Below are 15,825 nucleotides of genomic sequence, written 5' to 3'. Positions count from 1 at the left end.
CTATTTAAAAGTATGTATTAAATTCTGTGTCTGGAAAGATTCCAAGTACCTGACTTTAAACAAAATCCCTTTTTTGTTTGTTTGTTGTTTTTTAATCAAGAAAAGGTATTTAATATTAAATAGAACATTTATTGCCTTGTAATTATTTTACTGTAGCCAGGTATTCTAGCACTGAATGGAAGATCTTTTCCATCAATCTGCTGTATCCAAAGTTTTGTATAAAGTTGTAGAGGTCGATTTTTTTTTATTTTATATTCAGAAAATTTCTCTTTTTATAAGCATTATTTATTATACAATGTATATACTTGAGTTAACTAAGATTATATATTATATAAATATATATATTTGGAGAAAAATATATTTCAACTTGCTTTTTTTTGTGGTACGTCATTAAAGAGAAGGTAAAAAACCAAAATATGCATTTGCCAGCTTGTGTGGTTTGCCTCTGAAGGTCCTTTAAGTCGTGCTGAACAACATCTACGGGAGTGGTGGGTTGTCATCCAGCTACTTATGCACCGTGACAGTCATGTGAATGCAAGACGATGATGGTGAAGTGTAGCAAATATAGGAGATTTTACAGCTGAATGCTAAGATTTTCTCACAGTGTGCATTCAGCACGAGATTACTGGATTAAAACAGGCTTTAGACTTCATATTCTCCCCCCGCCAACGTACTCGCAGGCTGTCATTGAATCACCTTTTGATGGTTTGGACAGACCGAGATCCAAATTTTCTCATATAAAAACATCTTCTCCTGTCCATGAATAAACCTGCGGGCATTTCTGCAACATCTCCCATACATTAACGACACTTTTAAGGGCACACAATTTTCCACAGCGCTGGCCTCAAATATACCTGTCTGAAGAGTAAAAAAAAAAAAAAAAAAAAATCATTCTACATGCCTACACTGCTCCCCAATTTATACACAAAACAATGACATTTGCCTTTTTGCAGAGTGCTGCCTGAAACATGGCGCTGCTTGTGCATGAACGACTCCTAGCTCCGTTTCACTGCACCATGTCGGAGGCAGCATGCTTCTGCCAGAGCCATCATGCTTCTGCCAGAGCCATCTCCTACTGGATGGCAGCAGTGATGCCTTCAAAGTTACAGGAACAGCAACGACGCGCTGCTAACAGCGCAGACAGCGAAGTCTGCCCTTGCGGGGGGCTTTGAGCTGAAGAGCTTTACGAGCGGAAGCTCTCTCTATGTCTGCCCATCACCCCAAGCCTTTCTCCACCACACTCCATCCCCCCAAACCCCACCCCGACACTTTCAAATGTATTTGGTTAACAACTCAACTTGTGAGACAGTAACATTTCTGGAAGGTTCAGGAAAAAGCAGCAACAGGGTAAGGAAGGGGATGAAGAACTGTTTAAAGCAATATAGTTCTCACTATATTCTCACTGCCCAGCAGTGTGTCATGAGCAAATGTGGTGGGAAGGGGGTGCCAGGAGTCACTCTCTTCTGCCGCCTGCAGGAAACATCTTGGATGGAGATCTCGGAATAGGTTGGAATGGGTGGGATGTCATACCCAACAGTTTGTTCTGGTTTTCCAACATGTCCTTCTTCAAGTGTGATACACCTAACTTGCACACACACATACATCTCTGGGGCTTCATCAGCACTTCAAGGTCCAAAAACTCTAGAAAGGGCTGGACCAGAGGTCTTCTCAGCCAACCTGAGACTACCTGTGGTCAAGCTATCCAGGCTGGGGATGTATTCAACCCACCCATGCTTAGGTACAAACTGAGCATCCCTCTGGCTATCAGCAGCCTGGAAATAACTTTGTTATCTTCATGCCATACATCAGCACTCTATATATACACCTTTGTTTGACTAGCACCACAGACACAGATGTCTCCCGGATCATCACAAGTCATTGTGCTTTTTATTGAATCCATTGAATGTGCAATTAAACAAGATATTTATTCATCAATATAGTTCTGGACAAAGACACAATGAGGTTTACATCATTTACTCTGAAATATAAGTTAACGTATGCTGCTGTCACTAGGACTAGCAGAGGAAAGAAAGGAACAAATAAATTCACAAGATTGTACACAAAATGAGAGGGAATAATAACCACTGGGACTTGCAATGTCATCACAACACAACAGCACTGCCAAAGGAAAAGAAACCAGAGTGGAATGACTAAAATACTCCGGCTGCTCTAACTATGCACCAAGGACTACAGGACCTTCACCTTTGGGCCTGAAAGAATGTGAAGCACCCTCCTTCCCTGGGAACACCGCTTTGGGTACAAGCTGCTAGCCCTTAGCAGTGTGTCTGGTCAAGTTTAGGAAGCTACACTGACTAAGATCTCATAAATGGCTTTGATTTCATGCCCCACCAAATTGAGGTATGTTCCATGAACCTTATTAAACATGTGGAGCCAAAGAACCAGAGGGGAGTAGCCTCATGCAGTCATCGTCGACAGCATCTCATAGACGTGAGATGACTATTGGGGAAGGACCACATAGCAAAGTTTGATACATTCCTTTATTTCAGTGCAAAAACATGGCAATACACATCTTGTGCATCTGCAGAGCTTGGCTTCCTCTCCATCTCTAGGAGGAATTTCAACCTTTGGTAACATGGCAGAAAAATGGGATACAATGAGGCTGGCTGATACCAAAGCTGCCATCTACATTGCACTCATGAAGAGCTTTCAGGCTGGAATCAGCAGCTCTAAAACTGTTACTGAATTAACAAGAAGCTTTGATGCCTTAAATACTGGATTTGGAAGTTTCCTCTACTCTGATCAACATACTTCCCTGCCTTCTTCCAGTCCCTAATGCCACTAGCCAGTCCCTCTCATCGGGCCACAAAATACCTGGGTATAAAAGAAAGCAGGTATTAGCATCCAGGCAATTCTGGAGCTGAATTATTGTGGGCACTGTCTTCAGGTTATCAGCCCGGTCTCAATGTTCAATGAGGCACAGGATGACATAACAAGAAAGCGTTCATCAGATCAGGATAACACAGAGTAGTACTTTAATATGCCTTCACCACAGACTGTCAGGTTTTATTAGAAAACAGGGTTTCTTCCTTATCATAGCAACTGGATGCTGGACACAAGTGAGCGTTAGCTTCAAAACTTACAGGACATTTCCCCCATGCTAAAATCAAATGAGAATGCAGCCTCGCCTGCACAGAGACAGAAGCACAGTGTTCTAGAAGACACTTCCACATGACATCAGTATATTAAAGACAAAGAATAAAGATATTGTATTGCACTAAACATGCAGATTCCACATTGGGTTCTTGGAAACAGGGGAGCATTTCAGTTTGTCCAGTGTGTTGAACACAGAAGAGTAAAGATCCCAGTGTATATTCTCCAGGTTGGTCACTTTTCCAGCTGTTGATCTTGCACTTGGTCCACCTTCAGTCTAGGGAAGGAACTCTTGCAAAAGAAGCCAAATCCATCAAGAAAGCATGCACATGTATAAAAGCATCAAGCACACACTGGAACCCACTCACATGTAGCCAGGATAGATACTGTTGTGAGTTTCCCCAGCACAGGTACTGCCCTACATGTATTAGAAAGTCATTTTCTAGGAGATGCCACTGTCAAGACTGGGCTCAACTATTCCCTGTGATACCTACAGGGGAAAGAGTAGGACATCCTTCTCTCAGACAGAAGAAATACAAGAAATCAAAGTTCCAGATTTTAGATAAACAGCTGGATTTTAACTCTAGCAAAATCTCTTCTGATTTACTTCAGTTAAAGAAAGCTAAATTGTGGTCCAATATCTCACTTATATTTTAAAGTCACAGGTAAATTAAGAAAAGCAGAGAATTCAGGCATGCAGGTTCTCAAAAAGTCTTCAGGACCTCCCAAAACAACTGGCATATAGCTATAAGGAGAACTGATCTGATACACAGTTCCGTAAACATAGGAGGGGCCAACAATGAGATCAGATATACTACACTGCAGGTTCCCCTCAAAGAGGTGCTTGTTTCTGAGTGGAGAAGAGAATTTTAATCAATGCTTCAAAATAAAAGTACTTACGTTCCTTCTTCTCTCAGAAGAGCCAAGAATTTTTTCACCCGATACTCAGGATCCATCTAAATACCAAACAAAACAGATCTCCATTAATATGATGTAATCTTCCAAGTAGCACAATGGGAAAATGAGGCCACAAAGATAGCTGGAGATGCATATGTGTGTGTGTGTGTTTGCTTTGCCCGTGCATTGGCCTGGCCAGAGATCAGCCTGCTCGTCCAGAAGTTCTGCAGCTAAGTAGTGCAGATACAGCACTGCATCAAGAGAAAAAAAAAAATGATTAGCACAAGCCTAGCATGCTCACATAGCTAGGAGATGAGCCAGACTAGAAACACACACAAGCATTTCTATCAGGTGCTTCTGTTTTGATGGCAATCTGCACACTAGCTTCATCCCACACTGCCAATTCTAGCCTGGCTCTGCACCAACCAGGCCCACTCTGTGTCTGCTTCTATCTCCCCCTTTCCAGAGCTGGGGCAGCAAATAAAACAGTCGGGAGCAGAAGGGATTGAAGATGTCCTCAATTTTCCTCTGTCTTCCTTCCCCCCTACAGCTCCAGCAGCAAAGCACCAGAGGAGAGGAGCTGTGCGTGGTGGGTTAGCACATAAGGGAAAGCTGAATCACAGCAAAAGACTTCCAGAACTTGCAGTACCAACTTGTGTTGTGGCTCCATCAACCAGGAACATCCCCTAAAGATCAGTCCTGCCTCTCCCCCAGCACTGAGATAGAGACAACAGGGAAGTGGGAGGAAAGGCTACTAAAGAGACAGAGACTCAGGCTGCCATCAGAAGACACAACTTCTGTATAACTGCATCAGTCCTTTGTGCTTATGCATGGGCTTGTTGCACTCCAAAGTAAAAGACTAGGCAAATTGCCATGCCTACAGCAAGATACAATGAGTTAGGACTACAAACATTTGGAAATCGGAGACCATTGGTTCTCAGAGTATCTTTGTGTTGTATTGCAACAGTTCATTTGGCCTAGAAACTCCAAATTCTGTCCATTCTGTGATCTTCATCAACATCTTGAATCTTTAACACACTGTCGAAAATACAGGGGGTCATTCTGAAAACATTCAGTAAATGTTCAGTACTATGAAGTTGACTGGTTGTAAGATTCCCAGCTCTATCACCCCCTTGGTAATAAACAGGCAAGTGCTCTACTAAAACATAAAACTGGGACTTATCCTTGAAGGGGGGAAGCAAAGTTTCAGCATGTGCCCTGGCCTCCCACCAAAGAGGCAGAACAAGGGCTCTTGAACTCCTCTACCACGTTTTATATTCCTAAAGGAAAATTTCCACCAATTCCAGATGTGAAGAAGCCATCTATTTAAAACCATGATCACTGCATTTGAGGGCAACACAAATGTCTTTAAAAACAGCTTGGAAGAAGATACAACACCAAAAAAAACCCAACAGCAGTATTACCAGTGATGCAGGCAGGGAAGAAACAGCCAATGAGGATTTCTGCTACGTGCTAAGAAAAAGCCTAAAAATGTATAACTTCCTATCACTTTGAAATATGTCAGCAAGGCCAATACCTCAATACCAACTACTGAACTATTTTTAGATCAGAAAAATAAATTCACTGAAACAAGATGATTTAAAAGAACTTACTGAGGATCACTGAGTTAAGTTGGGTTTTTAACATGCAAAGGAATACTGGTAATCTTCAGGATCCCAGAAGAAAAGAAAGGCTACCCCACTACCTAAAGCAATGTTTGAAATGTGTAACACATGGGTAGTAAGAGAGGGACTGTTGTGCCACATAACCACAGACTAGAAAGACGGTGTCTGCAGTATCCCTCTAGCCTAAATCTTCTCCACAATCTCTCCCAGTCGGCACTTGGCTACAAGGGGAAAGCACACCTGTCACTATTTCAGTTCTCCCGTTTCTATGTGTAGATGTGGCACTTGGGACCTGGTTTAGTGGTGGACTTGGTAGTGTTACCTTTATGGTTGGATTCTGTGATCTTAAAGGTCTTTTCCAACCTAAATGATTCTATGATTCTGTCAGAAAGGCTGAAGGCAATTGGGATAGGAGTACATGCACATGGGCCACACACCCTGAACACTGATTACTCGGAAGCCCCCTTTCTCTGGGGGAATCCACACGTGTAATCCACACTATAAGGCTAAGCCTGTGACTCTCACCTGACAAAGGGTCTCAGATCTTCCCCATCCAAAGGACTCTGGTCTGACCACATGGCTGATCCTGCTTAAGCAGAAGGCTGGACTAGATGACATCTTGAGGTCCCCTCTGACCTCATTTATCCTATAGTCCTGTGACAACTCAACCACCTCTCTTCCTACATTTCTGGATGTTTCCAGAATGGCTAGTACTTGATAAAGGTGTGACCACAACTCCAGGTGGCCACACAAACAAAGTGTCATTTACTGATAAGTACAGACTAAATAACTGGGACAGTGCAATGGACTGAAACTGGTTAAACTGCTGGGCTCAAAGGGTTGCGATCAGTGACATGAAGTCCAGTTGGAAGCCAGTCACTAGCGGTATATGCCAGGCATCCATATGGGAGCCAATATTGTTTAACTTCTTTATTAACAAACAGGATTTAGGGACAGACTGCACCCTCAGCAAGTTTGCAGATGACATAGAACGGGGAGGTGTGTTTCATGCACTTGATGCTGGTGCTGTCATTCAGAGACCTCAGTTGGATGGAGATAGACTGACACAAATCTCATGCAGTTCAACAAAGGGAAATGCAAAGTCTTCCACCTAAGCAGGAATAACCCCATGCACCAGTACAGGCTGGGGGACAACTGGCTGGAAAGTGACTTTGCAGAAAAGGACCTGAGGGTCCTGGAGGACAAGTTGAATGTGAACCAGCAATGGGCCCTTGCAACAAAGATGGCCAACAGCATCCTGGGCTTCGTTAGGAGGAATGTTGCTACCAGATCGAGGGAGATGATTCTTCCCCTCTTCTCAGTGATAACACACCTGGAGGACAGTGTCCAGTTCAGGGCTCTGCAGTACAAGAGAGACAGAGACATACCAGAGAGAGTCCAGCAAAGAGTCACAAGGGTGATTAAAGGTCTTGAGCATGTGTCATACAAAGAGAGGCTGTGAGAGGCAAGATTGTTTAGTCTGGAGTAGAGAAGACTCAGGACTGGGGAGGGAAGGGTGACTCTTACCAATGTGTATAAATACCTGATGGGAGGGAGTAAAGAAGAACAGAGAGACTCTTCTGAGTGGTGCCCATTGGCAGGGCAGGAGGTCACAGGCACAAATTGAAATGTAGTTCCATGAAAACAGAAGAGAAATCTTTTCATTGCAAGGGTGATCACACATTATTAGGGACTGCCCATGGAGGTTATGGAGTCTCCATCCTTGGAGGTATTCAAGACCCAACCGGACATGACCCAGAGCAACCTGTTCTAGTCGATCGTGCTTGGTCAGAGCAGGGGGATGGACTAGACAAAGATGAAAAAAATGCTATGGGTGCAATTAGCAGAGTGTATCTGTTTAGTACCTTCCTGCTCCCCATGACATTCACTCAAAGAGAAGAAGGTCACAAACAGTTTACCCTAGAGAACCAGATACCACCTGCACAGTGAGCTAGATGAAGCACTCACTCAAGTCCTGGACAGGAGGTTCAAATGTGGCCGAAACCTCAAGTTACATGGACAGCCAAATGAAGCCTGGGAACCAGAGCTGCCAAGGCCAAGCTTAAGCAAAAAAAATTACCAGTGCACACTCTCTCAACAAGCTTCAGACAGCCCATAAAAGAAAGGGATTTGAGGAAAAGGACAAAACACATTTGATCTTTGACCATGAGTAGAAAAGTGCATCTGAGAGGGATCCCTGGCCTTCTCAGATAAGACACATGGCATTTTGTAGATACTGGCAGTAAAGACATCTACTTCTGAAAGGACTTCTTCAGAGGAGTTACTCAAGTGGCAGCTCACCAAGTCCTCAGATTTGACTTCTCATCTATGGTCCAAACTCACAGACAGATTCTCCATGAGAAAGCTAGAAGAGTTGGGCAAATGAACTGCCAAGAAGTGGACCTTGCTGGCAACAGTCCAAAACCCAAACTTCATCCATTCCTGTCGGAGCTGGAAAGGCCTGGTTCCCATCAAATGTTGATGACGAAGAGGGTGGTGAGATGTCTGTAATCATCTACACATATGCTTTCTGAAGGTCTAAATTGGATTAGATGACGTCCTGAGGTCCTTTCCAATAAGAATGATTCTGTGATTCTAAGATCTTAAGTATTCTGCAAATCAGGCAAACCAGTGAAAGGTGGCTTGATGGTTAGAGGAAGAGCAACTCACTGCTTAAGTACTTGCACTCCATACCGAATCAAGACACTTTTTGCAGAGGCCACAAAACCAGGCAATTTACTCAGTAAAGAGAGAATCTTTCACATCTCAGATTGACCCAAGGAACCGTGAACACTGAGAATGGAGCAAGGCATCTGACCATCGACGGAAAGCCCAAAGCTGATAGAAAGTGAATGTCACACAGAACAGTCGAAGGGCCTGGCTTATTCTAAGATTACTTATTTCACTGCCTGACACAGGGATCAAGAGTATTATCTACCTGCAAAGAAGATGGGCCTTAGTGAAAACCTTAGGAAACCATGGAAAAGTCGCCACAATCAGGAAATAACAACAAAGGACCAATCAGATAGTTCTGTTAAAAACAACAACAGGATCCGAGATGGATATATACAAACAAATCTCTTTTTTTGATTCCTAGAAAATTTGTACTAATGCCACCAGCTGAAATTCAAACTTGCCAATGCCAGTGTTCTGTTTCCCAAATCAAAGATGCTGCCTCCCCACCCCTTTTCACTCAGACGTAAGAAAGTGGCCATGGTAAGACACTTTGTCCATAAACTGTACTGACACAGTTTCTACAGATTCTTTGGGAGGAACAGCATTTATCTGCAGACACTATCTTGCCCAAAAGATTAAAGCAGGAAGCTGAAAGGTAACAAAGAGGCAAACTTGATCAAATAGCTTATTAAAAAATGCAGACACAAAACCAGAAGGTTGATCTGCCCTGGAAGATGGTGTTAATAGAGTGCAAAGAGGAAGCAGGTTCAGGACTCTTGAACAGACCCTCTACTGCCCTGTGAAAGGAGAAATGCTGCTGTCAAACTAGATGAAAGATTTTCCAGAAGAACAGTGCGGAGACTGACTCTGTGACACAGCTCAGACAGGTGGCAAGAAAATGGCTGTTCCTTTCTAGGTAATGCAGTATCCCCAGGACATGCCTGGGAGCCCTTAGGAAAAAAGGCAACTGAAGAGACTTCATTAATCTTCAGTCCAGAGAAGAAGAGATACTCCACCAAGATGTGCATGCCCTTGTGTAGTACAGAACTCCTGTAAACCCGTCATAACTCTTAGTATGTCCAGATACAGCGTTTAGTTTAAAATAATATAGGCAACATTATATGATGACCTTTCAAAATAAGTTCCCACGTAAGTTAAAATACATTACAGATAAACAGCTTAGATTAAGTTAAGTTTTATTTATGCTAAACAGAAGTTACCAAATCAGGAAATACTGGAGGTGCAAAAAGGGGCTTTCTGGAAAGCTGCCTGGCTCATTCAGGTTCCTGCTCCAAGAAGGAGAGAGACCTTGGTTTTTGGAGTGTTGCCAGCAAGGTCCAAGAGCAACAAGACAGGCAGGCAAAATAAGCAGAAGGAACCAGCCCCCTAGCTCCGGAAAAAGAAGGCTCATGTATCCAGCAGCACTCCAGGGTAGGGTTGCAGCATCAGGGCAGGGTGAAGCTAGCGTGGCATCTGATAGCACTGAGAGGTGGTCCATGTACTGCAGCCAAGGATACTTCAAAACTAAACTTTTCTGGATTCACGTGGCAAATCATGAGTGTATCCATTCATCAAAGACTTCTTTTGGACAAGAACATAACATCATTCCAGGACACTTGGTGTACACAAGATGACCAAAGTATGTGACACTAAATACGAGTAGTTCGACATTAAAGAAAGCCAGAAATAGCAATAAACATAGTTTGAAGGAAATTAAGCTGCCAAAAAGTGTGGGTTTACAAGGCTTGTAATCAAGGTAACAAAGCAACCCAAGATACCAGAGCAATGCAGTGGTTCACGGTACTCTAAGAAAGGATTTTGATATTGAAAGACTGGTTCAGCAAGACTTTAGTCTGAAACAAACTGAAAGTCATTTGAACAGCTTAAGAATACCTACATATAGCATATATTGGGTTTACTAGTCTAATAAAACAAAAAACACAGTTAGATTCAGTGACTGCAGAGAAAGAAACTAGGTGCACATTTTTTGCAATTAATTCATTCACCATGGGATCTAATCAGCTGAATTTTGAGAAATTTCATCCATCACTTGGAATTTTTAAGGGGTTTCAGATTCAAATCTCTTTCTAAAAAGCTGTGGTCCAGCTCAGTGAAAAAAGGAACTAGCCTTGTTTTGAATTTGTTGAAATTTTGCTTTCCTGTAAAAGCTAGCCAAATTAGATATCATTGTGGTCTTTCAATGCATTCAGATATGAGTGTTCTCCTATTTAGTGAGAGCCTGTATTGCTTTCCTATATTTATAGCAGTTCAGCTGATGGAGTCATGTAAACACCTCAGACCTTTTGGAACAGAACTTCTTCACATTTAGCTTCCACATGCTATTACCTGTGCTATTACACAATTACCTGAATTGAGTGTAATAACGTAAGTCGCCTTGCTACCAACCATCCATGTATAGTAGCAAAGGTGGATTATCAATCATCTATATCAGCAGCAGCAGCCCTTCATTTTACACTTGTTCAATTTGTCAGAAATGGCACAGTCACAGTTCTGCCTGCCTTCTCCCAGCCTGATTGGTCATGGACTCATCTACAGAACGGTGGTCTGGTTAAAAAAAAATGCACAAGACCAGTTTACCTGTCTGCAGAGTGTAGGGCAGCATGAAGACTCCCTATCTACAGCGTCATAGGTGTGCAGCCATGGGGCAATGCTGTGAACGAGGCTGGGGTAAGCATTTCCACCCATGCTCCAGATTCAGGAAAGCCCATAATTTACATAACCCTCACCTTCAGTTTTGAAAAGAACCAACACGTAAGGTCAAAGCAGCAAAGGAAAACGTCCTCTGTCAGAAGAAGGAATCCACTGTCAAGGCTAAGTGAAATGGACTGCAACAGAGCCAGGCAGTCCCTGAAGGCCTGCGCCCCTTAAATACATTTAATACATGTGAGCAATGACTTACTGACTTGCCTGTAGGTATGGAATTAAAAGCCAAGGAAGAAGAGGAAAAAGTAATCTAGATAAATGACTTTATTCCCTGAGGTGACATCCAGTCAGAGCATATCCTTAGTGCTGTGCAAGTTTTAACAGAATTGTGAATAGTGAACAGAGGGATACATGACTTATATGCTGCTAAACTACATGCCTCTTAGCTTATGCTCAGCCTCTCCTAGGAAGATCTAAGGACAGTTCACTCAGCTGCACTAAATCCATTTGATGTGAAAAGAGAGTGTGTGCAAGGGGGGGGAAGGACTCAGAAGGGCGCTGAAATGTCAGCCGCGGAGGATTAGGGCGGCATGCTACACCCTCTCATTTTTAGCATGCATATACTGTCGAGCACAAGCTTGATGGCTGGCTTGCAGGCATAGATGATGGGTGCGGGGGAGGGTTAAGAGCTACATATTTCTACCCTCTGCAATTATTTTCTTTAAAGTGCTGAAAGTGGAAAATAAAGAGAAGAGCAGCTGAACAGCCTGACAGATTTATCTTCTTCAGGGAAAGAGCACATACACCTGCACAGGCACCTTTTTCTCAAAAAAAAAAAAAAATCCTAAGTGATTGCTATCTGCAATCTTAACATGCTGGGTGTAGAGAAGAAATTTCATGAAAGGTAAGTTAATCCAATCCCTCCAGTTGCCAGACGCTCTTCTCTGAAGTGCAGCTCTAAACAGCCTATAGGCACTGTGGTTTTTAAAGATCTCTCTGTGGACCAAGACCTGGTGATCTCTTTGTTCAAAAAATTTCTTCTCACTGTAGCTCTTTTCTCAATTAAACCGATTCAAAGGCTGCTACCACACAGCTAAAGTAGGAGTCTGCAAAGAAGTAGGAACTTCTAAGACTTCTCTATTTACCCCAGTCTTTCCTGGACCAGAAACATTCTTACTTGTAATGACATTTCTATCAGCATCAGCAGCTTCTTGATACCAATCCAGACAGGCTTCCCTTTGACATTCTGTGCAATAGTGCTGCGTTCCTTGTCTTTGAAGTTACCCAGGAGCTGGGGGGGAAGAGAGAGAGAGAAAAAAAAAAAAAAATCAACAACAGGAGACTGTCAGTAGGAAAAATGCTACCTAACTCGGGAAAAAGAGAATGAGAAGCTAGAAAGCATTTTCTAGCTTAGAAGGAAAATTTGTTGCAATATATCTAGACACAGCAAAACACTTAGATTCTTTTATTCCATAATGGTTCTTTTCATAACATCTCGAATTGACCAGTAAGTGATTCTCTCTTATGATGCATTCTAGGTTTTCTCCAGATTAGAGTCTAGAAGGAACACAGTGACTCAAGCCACAGTAAGTTTTCAAAACCGCTGCAAGAGCGTCTGTGTCTTTCAGGCTTTGGTGGCGATATCATTGTGACAATTTTGCAAGTTTGCACAAAAGATTTGCCTGTTAATTTTATTTTAACAGCCTTCAATATTCACTACAATTTCCACTATGGCATAGAATAAGAAACCATTAAGGGCACAAATTTATAAAGAACCTATAATCTCTTCAGCACCAAACACCTTAATTTGATGTTGTTCCAATTCATGAGAGCTTGGCGCCCTCCAGGCACATTCAGTTTAAGTGTCCCAATGATATTCATGACCCACTTCCATGCCCTCGGAATCTTTCAATCCACTCCACAAACTTTTTCCCTAGACCTACCGTTCTCTCATTTTGCCTTAATTTATTGTATGAAAAAGTAGTTAGGAGAAGCCTTAGAACTGTTACGTTATGACATAACGTTAAGCGGGACAGTGTTCCCAAATGCAGAGCTACTGCAAAATCACTCGTTTCCAGCAAATTTTGAGCTTGTTTGTCATCCTTGAACTTTTTCTCACCTCCAAAGCCTCCATCAGCTCCTCCCCTGTTGCAATGTTGGGCACATGAATTGTAGTGCTGAAAGCATTCAGCATTTCCATTTCCTGCAGGACATCTTTGCGACTGGTGGTTCCAATGATTAGAAGCTTGCGACCCTGTCCACACAACGGAATAAGTGTCAAGAAAGGAAAAACAAGAGAGGAACCAGCCTTGGGAAGTTTCAGCTAACTACAAATGAAAAATGGCCGTGTAAAAATACCACTTAAAATAAAATTAATAGGATTAAATCTGTCAGTAATTGAAGTAGTCAACATCAACCATACAAGACTAGGATCAGATTTCAGAAGACAGGAGTAATGCCACCAACAGGGTCCAAAAATTGTGGTACACAGAAGACCCACCCATACTCACAGCTTTCCTACCTTACCTTTCCTTCTAAATTCATCATTATAAATAGCTGAATACTCATTAAATTTAAAAGCATGAGGAAACCCCCACTCCCAAAAGCTGAATTACAGATGACTTCTCGGGGGAACAGCCTGTCTTTAGAAATCATGTGGGTACAGTGAATTCTCTGCCACTGTACAGACAGTTCTAATGGTTTTACAGCTCACGCTTTAAGAGCGGAGGTTGCCGTAAGTTCATAAGACTACCCATTGCCAGTGTGGTTGTATAAAAGGACAGTACCACATCTGGCAGCCTCTGAGTTCAAACCAACAGTGCACACACCAATTCCAAGCTGGCCTGAGCAATAACAGGGTTTATAAATAATAGAGCAATGAATGGAAAACATCAACTGCCAATAAAAATCAACTTTTGTTAGTTCATCTTGCAAATGCCATTTCAATGCTATTTGAATTTTACCATGCAGTGTTCAGACGCTGGTAAACGTTGGCTGATGGAAGGAGCTGTTGGGATTATCAGCTGTGATCAGTCCCTTTTCCAATTCACTACACAAGGAGCCCATGGGTTGAGGAGAGGCCTGGCTGGCCAAGTATCCTCCTCATGTGCTGTACAGAAGTTTAGCTGATGCTCAGAGACAAAAAGTAAAGTTCTATATTTCAACTTCATGACACAAAACTCTGTTCACCATTAGAAAAAAACAAAACAAATACCTAAAAGCTATCCTCACAGAGCAGCCAGAATTAATTTCATAAGTGCTTTGCATTCCTTTGTCAAAGGATGAAAACTTATTTAAACTTAATACATCTTCGATGAAGATGATGCATCTTCACAGCATTTGTTTGTTTTTCCCTGAGCACCATTGTATTCACTGACTTTTTGTGTTTGAGCAGATTACACTCCTGCTTTGGGTGATGGACAATGAGAAAGCACCAGAACTGGTAACGAACTGAAGTGCTCACTTCACGTTTGTTTTTAGCCTAAGACAGCACAAGGAAGTAATGCCTGGCAGGTTGAAACCAGAGCATGCCCCAGGTCACGAGCTTCACACAAAGGCTTTGTCAGGGAAACACTGTGCTAACACTTCTGTGTATTAATCACTGTCTACATCTCAGGAGGCACCACGCTCACCAGCTCAGACACCTCTTTAGAGGGGGAAATCCTCAGAAACCTACTGGGTAATTTAATGGGGAAAAGCAGCCAATTCCTGAACTGACGACAGAAACACCAGGCTTAAAACTGCAGCGGGAATAGGGAATGCTTTATTACTAGACAAAACTCGCCTGCTGACGGCACACAGCAAGCAGAAAAAGGTCTGAGTGTCTAAAAATGTCTGTAGGTAGCCTTGAGAAGGGCATACAATGTCTGCAGAAAGCATAAATACAACTATTCTGTAGGCTGCTGCTTCCACCACGTTCTGCATGTCCACGGCTTTACAACTGCACCTTATTTGTCTCCTTTTTGATGGTCATTGTAGCAAGGCCAGGAGAATATTTTATCATTTTACAAGCTTGAGCCAAATCTGAGCAATTCAGAAAGATCCTGCATGCAAAAATGAAAAAACAATGCACTCAGTGGAGACTAAGTGAATGGCATTTGATCCTCGCTCCTACAAGGAATTCAGAAAGCCCCATCAGGTGCTCATTTTCAGCTAAAGCACTTAACAGACCAAGAAAAATAAATGAAGCTCGGCAACAGAAAAGCTTTTTGCCTACATGAAGACAAAATTTCAGTGGTCTTCATCTTTGGAAGTTGTGTGAAATTAGTCCCCCAAGAACACTTGAACCATCACCTGCTGGTGAACCACAGAAGTGTGGTACAAACACCTCTGACATTTGCTCTGAAGTTACCACCCAAGGACAAGGTTAAAAGGTGCCTTCAACTTGCTACGATATACTTGGGATAACAGCACATGTGACAGCAGAACCGATGCATGCTTAAAATCTTCAGAACGCAGAGACAGGGATTATCAGCAGATTTAATTGAGAAAATTTCATCTCGATTCTCATTTACTTTGCTTTCATGGTTGCTCTATATTTCCTCAACACACTGTCCTCAGTGAGTTTTTGTTCAATTCATAAATAATGCTGATATATCTGATATTATGTATGCTATAACTCAGTAAAAAGTATAAGCCCTGTAAGGAGAATTTCTCCTACCTTATTCAAAAAAATTGTAGCAAGTCATATGCATGCTGTTAGGCACCTTCAGACAGTTTTCTCGTTATACAGGTAAGGTACTAGGGTACAAAGGAAGCCAAAGATAGACTCTTGAACAGAACTGAGACCTCCAAAACATGCACCAACCCCCTCTTGCAAGCACAAATGCATGCAATGCTATGCCACCAAGAC

At 42.4% G+C, this 15,825-nt stretch overlaps 1 protein-coding gene across 2 annotated transcripts in view; it reads right to left on the bottom strand.

Annotated features, from left to right (window-relative positions):
- Positions 1–1,858: 1,858 nt before the first annotated feature.
- NSF (N-ethylmaleimide sensitive factor, vesicle fusing ATPase) overlaps positions 1,859–15,825 on the bottom strand; it is an 81,534-nt gene continuing 67,567 nt past the window's right edge. The window contains exons 18-21 of one of the 2 annotated variants that reach the window (XM_076356560.1): positions 13,093–13,227; positions 12,151–12,264; positions 4,012–4,067; positions 1,859–3,402 (exon numbers count right to left, since the gene is read on the bottom strand). In XM_076356560.1, coding sequence (XP_076212675.1) covers positions 3,384–3,402; positions 4,012–4,067; positions 12,151–12,264; positions 13,093–13,227 — 324 coding nt within the window. In that variant the 3' untranslated portion in view covers positions 1,859–3,383. Of the gene's footprint in view, positions 3,602–4,011; positions 4,068–12,150; positions 12,265–13,092; positions 13,228–15,825 lie in introns of both variants that reach the window. The other variant, XM_076356561.1, reaches the window with a different exon arrangement.

This window comes from Aptenodytes patagonicus, chromosome 20 (genome assembly GCF_965638725.1).
Source record: "Aptenodytes patagonicus chromosome 20, bAptPat1.pri.cur, whole genome shotgun sequence".
Taxonomy (NCBI): Eukaryota; Metazoa; Chordata; class Aves; order Sphenisciformes; family Spheniscidae; genus Aptenodytes; species Aptenodytes patagonicus.
This window is presented reverse-complemented; position numbering and strand designations above follow the sequence as displayed.